This window comes from Nicotiana sylvestris, chromosome 5 (genome assembly GCF_000393655.2).
Source record: "Nicotiana sylvestris chromosome 5, ASM39365v2, whole genome shotgun sequence".
Classification (NCBI taxonomy): domain Eukaryota; kingdom Viridiplantae; phylum Streptophyta; class Magnoliopsida; order Solanales; family Solanaceae; genus Nicotiana; species Nicotiana sylvestris.
The window spans coordinates 180,000,580-180,012,140 of record NC_091061.1 but is presented as its reverse complement, the minus strand read 5'-3'; the positions used below and the strand labels follow the sequence as shown (position 1 = coordinate 180,012,140).

General features: G+C 34.4%; 1 protein-coding gene across 1 annotated transcript; it reads right to left on the bottom strand.

The window, feature by feature from the left end:
- Window positions 1-1,819: 1,819 nt before the first annotated feature.
- LOC104222989 (uncharacterized) lies at window positions 1,820-8,384 on the bottom strand. Its single transcript, XM_009774339.2, has 3 exons — window positions 7,877-8,384; window positions 3,153-3,390; window positions 1,820-2,296 (listed from the first exon to the last, which is right to left on the bottom strand). The coding sequence occupies exons 1-3, from the start codon at window positions 8,204-8,206 to the stop codon at window positions 2,157-2,159; spliced, it is 708 nt and encodes a 235-aa protein (XP_009772641.1). The 5' UTR covers window positions 8,207-8,384; the 3' UTR covers window positions 1,820-2,156.
- Between the last annotated feature and the right edge of the window lie 3,177 nt (window positions 8,385-11,561).

Here is an 11,561-nt window from a genome sequence, read left to right as displayed (position 1 = left end):
GAAAAGAGAAGATGGTAGCGTCAAGTTTTGACGAACGGGAGTATGAAATCAAAAGTATGAAATATTGAAGAAGGTGGAGGTTTGCAAAATTCTTCACATAAATCGAAAAGTATAGCAATCGAATGGCGGTTTCCCCTATTTATAGGAACATAAATGTCCTGAGCGGGAAACCCAAGAGCCGCCAATCAAAACTGATAGGACACAAGAAATGATACAGTGCCTGGGAAACGTGCGCCATAATGATAGTGGCTATTCATGATGCATCGAATCAATGCAACAACTCAACTCCGAACTGACATAACGGTCCGATGGTACCATTGAAGCGTCACGTCGCCACCTCGACCTAAGGATCTTCCTAAATGCATAACATTCAGATTTCTCCAAACTTTTGAATCGACAAAGTCTGTCCATTGAACCCGCTAAGAGGCGACCTCGAAGGGCGGAGGGACTAACTGTATGGGTCAAAATCTGATTAGAATTGTTGTCCTTAAGAGGAATGATAAGGGGTCGACCAAGCCGTAATTATGCCCACGTGGCGAGATAGCAAAGACCACATCGTCCATCGCCGGGGTCAAATTGTCGGAAAGCTTACATCACAGAACAAACGTTGTGTTCGAGCAAACGACGAAAGGTACAGTCGTAAGAAAGTACGCCGATCAAAGACCATTGGATAAAAGGGAAAGAAACTATATATATGGGGGCAAAACCCAGATAAAGCAGGGGGATTTACATATAGCTACGATGATAAGAGTCAATAAGAGGAATCTCTTCATCATCAACAGTTTCCTCTCTTCCCCTTCTTTGCTCCCGTGATTATGACGCATATCTGTCCTAGATGTAAGCTCATCTCTCATATTTGATGTACGATTGTTATGTTAAGAAATATTATGCGTTCTTATTCTTCTTTTATTTCACACTCTGTATGTTTGGATTTGGAATTAATTATGTTTGGCTAAGATTTACCTTCTGTATTATTAATAATTAGTTCGACAAAAGAGTTTATACTTTTTGGTCAAACAACACGTACCTCGATTATTTCACCGAGTGCTTTGTTATTTTCTGTCAATAGAGGTACCAAGTTAAGCAATTATGTACTCCCTTTGGTCCGTATTAATTGTTGTGCTTACTAAATATATCTGGTCCAAAATAATTATTATCATTTTAGAAAATTATGGTATTACTACATACTTTCTTTCATATTTCCCTTAGTATTAAATATTCTTGAAAGTAAAAACATCGACTACAAGCAAACAATACCTAAAATGACCCTCTTATTAAATAAGAGTATTAAATAAGGTTATAAGAGTCAAAAAACCCCTCTTATTAATAGTTTCATAAAGAACGTGTAGAAGAAAAACACGACAATCAATATGGACCAAGAAGAGTAATTTAAAAACATTTTGTTCTCGCTTACATGCTAGAATTGCGTCTGCTTACACCTAAAGTACTCAAAACATGACTTGATTGGAAGAGTTTAACTTTCACGGCACAGGCGGAGCCAAGATTTCAAATTTATAGATTCAGGATTCTAATCGTTTAAAGTTACTGGGTTCCAAATTAATAATTATACATATTTAATAAAAAATTTAAGACAAATACGGAATTTGAACTAAAATCTACTATGTTCGGGAAAACCCGCTTTCGGCACTGTAGCTCCGCCCTTGCTCCACTACCTTCAGGTAACCATCCACAAAAAACGAGACTAATAAATTAAAAAATAAGATAAATTACCTGCTATAATACGTTAAAATACACTTGAAGGATAATAATTCTTATAACTAGGCCATCTTACAAACACATTCAAATTGCAAGTCTCAACTATCTCAAAACTACATTCATTTTCAACATATTCAAGATTTCATAAACATATACTAATACTTGATAAGTGGCAAGATCTATTTCTCAATAATAATTTACAAACCAGATCCAAACCATGACAAGCCCTCATTAGACCAAGCTCAACTAGTCTGCACATGCATTCATCTATATTATATTACGATACACATCTACCGTGATGCATGAAGAGCCAAAATATCGACCACTATCATCACGAAGGCCAGAAGGTACTAGAACCTAAGTACATACATGTAGTTGGTAGCAGCATTCAAGACTTATTCATAGAAAGTGGCCTTCATTCTGGTTTCAGTGAATGTGATTCAGGCGTCGTGGTTGTGCTGGAAATGTCTGGCGGAAGAATAAGCCGATAGTGCTGATCCTGTCACATTCAACGAGTGCTTGGCAAGACTTGCACTTTTCTTTGTTGCCAGCCATATTGCCCAAAAGAATCCAATCCAACCTGAGGCACAAGTAAAATACCAGATAAGACACTCAGAGATGTAACGACATAAGAGGAAGCACGCTTAGCATTCTACTTTTCTCCAGCTTCACTAGACAAAATACATTTCATTGGGTGCATCAACCAGAGGGCAGTGGCGCTAAATTAGGAAATGTGAAAATCAAATGATCCCCGAATGCAGGGACAGGTACATCCTAATAAAAACAACTGAAAAAAATATCAAGTTTCTGCAAGTTTGCCAACAAAGCACCCAAGGATGTGTCTTAACAGTTAGTAAAGTAGGCGAAGACTGAGACCAGGGTTTTAGATCCCATCAAAGCCAAAAAAATGCTAAGTGATTTCTTCCTATCTGTTTATGATTACGATTTGGGGTGTCAATGACGGGTCAGAAAAGTATGAGATAAAAGCAATGAGTGAATCCATAATGCAGAATTGTCACAATCTTATCGCCAATCAACAGCCATACGCAATATAAGCAATCAATTGTCAAACTACAGGAAACATACTGATACTGATGAAATTGCAAAAACAACTTTGTGCATCAGCTACTACTCAGATTAAACACATCGTCAACGATAAATAGTATCGGTTTCAAAACTCAAGAAGTTTTGTAGAGTGAAATCTTGTTTAAATTGAACTGTAATATCGATAGTTATTCCCGCCCATGTTATCTCAGCTAATCATTCATTTGTGGGAGTGAAAATAGGACAAAGCCACAGTCAGGTTGGTAAATGACAAGTTAAATATTAAAATATGGGTGAAAATAACAAGAAATTAAAGCTGAAACATGTGAAAAACAGAAGGAAGGTGCTCAAACTGGAGCCGGAACAGAGAGAAAAAGGTCCTTTTTGCCTACCTGTAGCCACAATCACAGCAATAATTGATATAATTGTCGTAGTGGAAATGACAAATACAGCAACTGACAGAGCCCCAATATAAATAGCAGTTAGGCAGGCAAAGAAAAGAGCCAAGAATCCTCCTGCAGCCGCTAATGACATGAGAAGAGAGATCACAATGGCATTGACAGTTGCCGCGACAAAGAACAGCATAAAGACTAGCAATCCTGTCAAAGCAAGAAGAGCAATCGTCCCCACCTACATAAACATTTAGCAGTCCAGTAAATAGGTTAGTCTCACAAACTTAGGAGTTTCAAAAGAAAATAACCTGGTTCAATATCCATGCCAAAACAGCTTGCTTAGGAGGTTGTGCAGAGAAAGAATCTTATCAATATTTGACTCAAATAGTTTTAAGACAATGATCCGCGAAAGTACAAGAAGCTCAGACAATCAAGTTCTTCAAAGAGCAGCTTTAACAAGGGACTGATCAAAAACTTGCTAGTCAAGGTAAAGAAATGACTCCAAAACTGTCCTAGTCATGGCATCAGAATTCCACACTTGCTCCACAACATCAGGACATGAATTTCTTGTACTCAGCTCATAAAGGGTGCAAATCGTCCTAACCACACACATTGTTGCGTGAGTGGTTAAGCTATTCTAAATATGTGACTCATGGGGAACCATTGGAATGGAATTAATTATTACCAAAAAAAGAAGGCAAAGAGATTCTTGAGTTCTTGGTACACACTCCCTTTTTATTCTCCTTAGCCCTCAGTTTTTATCTTCGTGGTATTTGAAATGTTTAACAGGGGAGCAAATGTAGCTGGATCACTTGTAATACTTGTTTCATTTGATAACATATCTCATAGGGAATGCCAAGGTTAGCATGTAAACACTTCAGCACAAAAACAGAAATATCACACGCACATTAAAAGAAAGTACAGTACAATACAATTAAGTCACGTTTTGAGCACATGCAGTTTTACCGTTTAATTAACTACCTGTTGGACTTTCGGTTTTTAATTCAGCTAGGTCAGTAGTTTTGGAATGTCTACGTGAATCATAATTCAGCTCTTCTTTTCCACCCCTGTGGCAATGACTACTCTTACTAAACGATGCTATCCAGCCAATGCATGGATCTGACTATATCCCAAAATGAACAAACTTTCAAAGTTTACCAAATGATCCTAAAGGGCTGATTTACGAATGACGACTGACTCGCGTCAGGAATCTTTCCTCTCCCAGCCATTTCGGGTCAAAAGACCTAAAGACGCAAGTATCCATATAATAATGGTGCATTCCAAGGTGTGGAGTGGAAGAGTAGGGATCCATAATTGTGGTCACATGAATGTGGATCAAACAAAGATATTTGTATAAGTATGATATTTGTCTCATCTGCAGTTCACTGAATGTGCATTACCCCTCCCCCCCAAAAAAAAACACCTTCCCTCACCACCCCCCAAAATACTTTTTTTTTTAAAAATATGTGCATTCCCCCTTTTTCTAAGGGAAGCAAGTTCAACAATGATAAGCAAAACGTAGACAATTCCAACTTCAGCCTATTTGACGAAATTATAGAGCGTGAAATGCACATAAGATTCACCCTTCTGGCCATGTTCTATTTGAAGAAACAAAATGAAAGCCTTTCAGAGCGTTGACTGACTCGATAGACAGTCTAAAAATCCAATATAGTTTAGAACAAAGAATTGTCACCGGTTCTCTTTTGCTACATGATCAGTTCCTTTAGTGGTTTTGGTAGAATTCAAAGAAAAATAATGGCTGTCCTATGCTACCTAGGCAGGCCACAAAGTAGTTTAGATATAAATCAGATGAGACAAGTTAAATATTAGAAGAAACAAGAAAAGGTTGTTAGGTATATTCTCTAAAACATAATAAATGGTAATAGGAGTTAAGGTCGCTAGGTGCTTCTCAATATAAATTCTTTTTAAGTTCATAAAAATTTCGTGTAACAATTTACTGAATGACATGTATGGTAACCAACGTGGGACTTCCTCAAATTTCACACGTGTATCACAAGGTCCTAATGCACCTGTTTGAGTCAATGATCTTGGATTTGATTAAGCTATCTCTTTGTCACCCTATATCGAAATACAGATATATGTAGTTTCCTTTTGAAACAAATATTTGTAACTAACTGTCAAGGCTACACTGGTCGCTAGATCTTATAATTGTCACCATGTTCATTTTAAATGATGCTTTCCAAATCCCTGCTTCACCAAAAAACAATCTAAAGTATATACATTGGAGTGCAAGACTACTAAGACGATGGTAGGGTTGTTTTTTTACCCCTCTGATTTTGGATAATTGACAGGAGCGATAAATTGAATTAACCTTTCATGTCATTAAGATATTGTTTGTCAAGACATCACTTTTCTAACATGCCTATGTCTGCGAAATAGTACCTTTTGAAAACTACAGGATACTGAACAGTTTTCATATTTATAAAGAGCAATCAGAAAATTAAAACCAAGCGAAGACCATGTTTAGGAAACATTTTTTTCTTTGTATTTTTATGAGTAAAATAGCAAAAAAATGAGAATAATATACTTGGTTACTTTTCTGTTTCCATGTGTATCTTTTATAAGCAATCGCAGAAATAATCTAACATTAGTGCGTAAGAAACTGGGAGACCAATGGGTAAAAGACTTAGAAGAGGTAAGAAAATAATGAGAAGATGGCCTCTATGATGATATTGAGATGTGAATCCGTATATTGCGAAGAAACTAGAAGCGAATAAATCACTACACATAGGTAAACAGCAAAATATACCATCAGGTTCAAAGAATAGGGGAGTAATTCATGTCACTTGATGTATCTCGCACTTCTTTAAGACACAAGATTGCCAAAGTGCACTTTTGTATAAGTCCTCAGTTCAAAGTAACTGTGTTGATGCATATGTCAAATAGGGGGAGGAAAAACAGATCTAGAACGGCTAGAATCTCGAGAAGGATATTCTATTATTAAGTGTGGATATAGTAGGAGAGAGTCGACGAGTATGCGATCTCTATAGGGTCAGAAAGCGAGCAATATGTTTTAAATGGAAAAGGGATGTTAACAATGTCAGCAAGTTTACTGTGCAAGCCTTGCCTAAACATCCTTTGTTTGGTCTAAATTTGAAGTCTGATAGCAAATATAACAATAGAGTCAGCAAAAATACTAAACATAAGCACCCTACTCAGTACTCATTATTATAGTGGTATACTTAACACTTTAACAAATATATAGTGATCATTACTAATTATGCTCTACCTAACAGGAAAAGGACTAAAGGTCCAATTATTGGCAAAAAAACATAGTAGTTACAAGTCAAGACAGAAAACCATACAAGATATCCAAGTGAACTCAATATACATAGGCCATTGTGCTATACTTTTCCCAAGTAGAGTCAATAGCCCTATATTATTCCAGTAGTTCGATTGGGCTTGGATCAGAGGCAATGAATGACAAATCAGCAATTTCTAAAACTACAAGGAACGATTATAAACACAATAACTTTTGTCAAAATAAATCACCAGCGAAACAGTTTCTTATGAAATTTATACCTTCTTGTTTCCCTTCAATAATTGTAGTTCGTGGTGTCTACTTTATTTCCTTTTCCAAACTGATGTGTTTATGCTTTCCTTGAGCCGAGAGTCTATCAGAAACAACATGTGTCTACCTCCACAAGGTAGGGGTAAGGTCTGCATACAAACTACCCTCCCCAGACCCCACTCGTGGGATACACTGGGTATGTTGTTGTCGTTGTTGGTATCTAGAAAATCAAATTCACAGGACGCAACTACGTTTCTCCCCTTAAAAGCTTGATCTTTGATATAATCTTTACAACTAACTGAACATAGCTTACGAAACAAGAAGGAGGTCATGGAGAGGGCTCTCCCTCAGCTAGTCTTTTTTTCTTATTTTAAAATCAGTCTAATTACAATCTTTGATAGAATAATTTGAAAACCATAAACATTAACTCTTAAAAACTGAATCTTTAATATAATCATTTCAAAGCAAAATGGATATACTAGCAAAATAAGACAATCAGAGCAAACCCCAGAGCAAATTTACACTCAAAAATTGAATCTTTAATATGATTATCTCAAAATTGCCAGGAATTAACTTACAGAAACAACTTCAAAATTAGTAAAATAAGCCAATCAAAACAAACCCCTGATCAAATTTACTCTCAAAAATTGAATCTTTAACATAATTATCTCAAAACAAAATGGAAATAACTTACAGAAACAACTTCAAAATTAGTAAAATAAGCCAATTAGGACAAACCCCAGATCAAATTAACTCATAAAAATTGAATCTTTAACATAATTATCTCAAAACAAAATGGAAATAACTTACAGAAACAACTTCAAAATTAGTAAAATAAGCCAATTAGGACAAACCCCAGATCAAATTAACTCATAAAAATTGAATCTTTAACATAATTATCTCAAAACAAAATGGAAATACTAGTAAAATAAGCCTATTCGAGCAAAACCCCAGAACAAATGTACACTAAAAATTGAACCTTTAACATAGTTACCTCAAAACAAAATGGAAATAAGCAGAGCAAAATCCCAGAACAAATTTACACTAAAAATTGAATCTTTAACATAATTATCTCAAAACAAAATGGAAATACTAGCAAAATAAGCCAATCAGAGCAAACCCCAGATCAAATTTACTCACAAAAACTGAATCTTTAACATAAATATCTCAAAACAAAATGGAAATAACTTACAGAAACAACAAGGAGGGCACGTAGAGGGCTTCCTTTGCGAGTCCAAGAATAAACATTATGAGCAGTATTCTTTGAAGCTTGATGTATCAAAGGAACATTTTCAGAAATAGCCACTTTAATCCTCTGAATTAAAGGATCATTATTATTATTATCAGAAGAGAAAATTGCAGACACAAAACGGTTGAAAATATCAAAAAGAGTAACCCCTTTTTCATTTTCTTGAATATTCATCCCTTTTGATTTATTGAAATTTGTTGAATCCTCCTTAGTTTCATCTATAATTACTTCTCCATTTGATTTTTCTTCACTAGTTGAATCCTCCATAGCCATAGCTAAAGCTTGAATATCTCATCCAACTGTTGCACTCACACTTGGTCAATAAATAATTTGATGGATCTTAGTTTAAAGGTGTACAACTTTTTCCTACGTTTGACGGTTAAATAAAATAAAATAAGTTGATTTCAAAAGGTTGTGTTTATCCTACTTTATATTTTACACGACGGTATATTGAAGGGGTGTGAATTTTATTTTAGATAATATTAGTTAATGATTATTGAAATATTAGTTTGATAGTGCTAAAATTTTAAGAAACTCAATAAACTTAAATCTAAAAAATTCAATATCAATAGTGTCTCAATATCGCATAGGGCTTGTCTAGTGCGGTTTACATTCCCTGTGTGATTTACAAGCTATTAAACAGGGGGAGATTTACCCGGTGCACACAAAGTGCTCACCCGAAGGGCAGAGGTTGTGGCAGAGGTTATAGCGACTACAGGTTCCCCTCTTACCAAAAAAAATATTAAGCAAATTGAGGTTTTAGTGATATAAATTTTAGCTATTCACATCGCTCTATTTAAATATATTTTGTTTAATATAGTACAAATTAAAATTAAACTAAAAAAAAAGTACAAGAATTTTCGCTATAATTTTTACTAGCATATGATATAAAGCTATGGCATAAATAAAAGATTTCTAAAAAATATAGGACCAAAATGACATAATCAAAATTTAGTCTTAACTCATTGTTACAGTCTAATTTTGCGTTATTAGTTTGCGCTCGACTTCCAAATAGATGGTAGGTTTTTGAGAAAAAAATTCATGTGATTTTGATTTTTCCTCGCCTTTTTAATATTTGCATTCACCATAAATGTATACTTATGAATTATTGTATCTAAAAGTCCACATAAAACATAGTAATAAAATCAGATCAAGAAACTTTTTATTTTATAAGCAATATGCTATTTGCGGCAGAATGTGATAATTTATAATCCTGTTTAATTTTACATACAATAGCATATTTATCGTAACGTTCGTTTCTCTGCAATAATACCCGCCAATGATTTTTTATATCATATTTCGTGATCAATAAAATTTAACCACCTATTGCTTGAATGCAGCTAGGTTGGTTTCTTGTTATACTATAATTAAGAAAAAAGAGATGTGATGCCGTGGATGAGACTGTTCTTCTTTTAACCAGAGATCTCGGGTTCGAGCCTTGGCTATGAAAAAATCTTTGATAGGGAGTGTTTTCCCTTGAATGGGGTCCTACGCGGCGCGAATTCAGATATAGTCGAACTCCAATGCAGCTACTGGACATCGGGCGAGGAAAAACAAATTAAGAAAAAAGAAAACTGAGTTACGTGGAGAAATTTGCCGACAGCAGATTGATGGGATTGATTGTGCGAAAGTGACGATCAACCATTGATGTCAATCCAAGTGTTTTGACATGAATCAGCATTTTCTTGAAAAAGCTTAAACAACCATGGCCTACATATATTGCACTATATTAGGGAGACTTCTACTAATACTTCCTCTTACTATTTTGTGATGCACTTTGACTGAGAATTTGAAAGGACATCTTAGAGCAACGATAAAGTTATTTTTAATCGATTTATAGGTAACAGGTTCGAGTTATGGAAGTAGCCATTAATACTTGCGTTAGAAGATGCTACCCTTCCCCCGATCCTGCATAAATGAGAGATGTTTTGTTCACCTGGTTGCCTCACTTTGATTGAGAATAAAGTTTGAAAAGAAAGAATTTTTTTATGAAACTTATGGTCAAAAACAAGTTATATATATTTGTATGTAATAAATATCATTTACAAGATGAGAAGTTTAAAGTTAATTAAATAGTATAAATATAATTAGTTATCATTCATTTTGGTACATATTAAATGAAAAGTACATCACATAAATTGGGATAGAAGAAATGTTATTTAGCAAAACCACTTGTATATAGCTGCATTCATGGCTGCCATTGCGGTTCAACAAACTCTGGAGATTTTAATGCATTTCTGTTTGCATGTGATGATCTTATTGATCTAAGTACAAGTTTAAGAAGGTATGTACATATTTTTGTATTTTGTATATTCAATTGCCATAAGTATAGTTCAGAAAAAGACACAAGTAGTACTCCCCCTTTAAAAAAGAATGAAAGGGTTGAGTGTACGAGTGTCAAACAGAGGCGGACCCAGAATTTGACGGTCACAGCGGGTGTACATAGGTCGGGTTGGTTCGGATTTTACAATTACCAAACCAAACCAATTGTGTCGGATTATTAAATCTAAAGACCAAACCAAACCAATAAAACTCGGGTTTTTCACTCTCGGGGTTTCGAGTTATTCGGGGGTTTTTGGGTTTTTTCCGATAAAATTTTCGTAGAATAAAACATATAAATTATGCTCAAAATATTTCTTTAGTCCGAGTAGAATACAACTATATAAAGTATTTTCGATTTTTTGGCCAATATTGTCCCTTATCTTTGAGGGTAGGTCTATTTTGGTCCCTCAAATATATCCCTGAGCATATTTAGTTCCTTAAGTATGCTAAAGTTGAGCACATTTAGTCTCACTGACAGAATCTATCCAAGATCAATTACAGGGTTGGTTTCGGCACTCACTGTCTTTTTAATTTACTTATCAAAAAAAATTTATAAACCAATCCCCCACTAATAGTACAAAACTGATAATTTAGATTTTAACATTTAAACTTTTACTTTTAACAATTTCGGTTGATTTTTCCAAAAAGAAAAGTTAAAATTTGAAAAAAAATAGAGTTGCCAAGATCACTTCTAGGCATATTATTAAAGCAAACGAATAACCAGATTGTATTATCATTTTTAGCCAGCGCCAGAAACTATTTACATCTAATAGCTGAAAAAGTATATAAAATTTGTAAAATTATTGTATATTAACATACAAAATGTATATATACACAAAATCATATACAAAATTTATACCTTTTTGGCTAATATTTTTACAATGGCTATACAATATCATTTTCTCATTGAAAATTGGCACAGAAGGGGATATTATTTAGGTCAAAATTTTAAAAGACATTATCTAAAAATGAGGAATTAAAGTGATAATTTGCGTTATCCAATAAAAGGAGAGAAACATTTTGCTTCAGAGCAAAAGATTTGCTTCATGAATCAGAATTGGTTAACACTGTTAGTTTTTTAATACATTCTATCAGTGAGACAAAAGGTGCTCCACTTTAGCATACTTAAGGGACTAAATATGCTCAAGGTTATATTTGAGGGACCAAAATAGACATACCCTCAAAGATAAAGGACAATATTGGTCAAAAACCCAAGTATTTTCCAAGAAAATAATATAATATATGAGATATGTCATGGCATTATCCTAAAATATTCAACAATAAAGTTATGTAATATAAATAATGC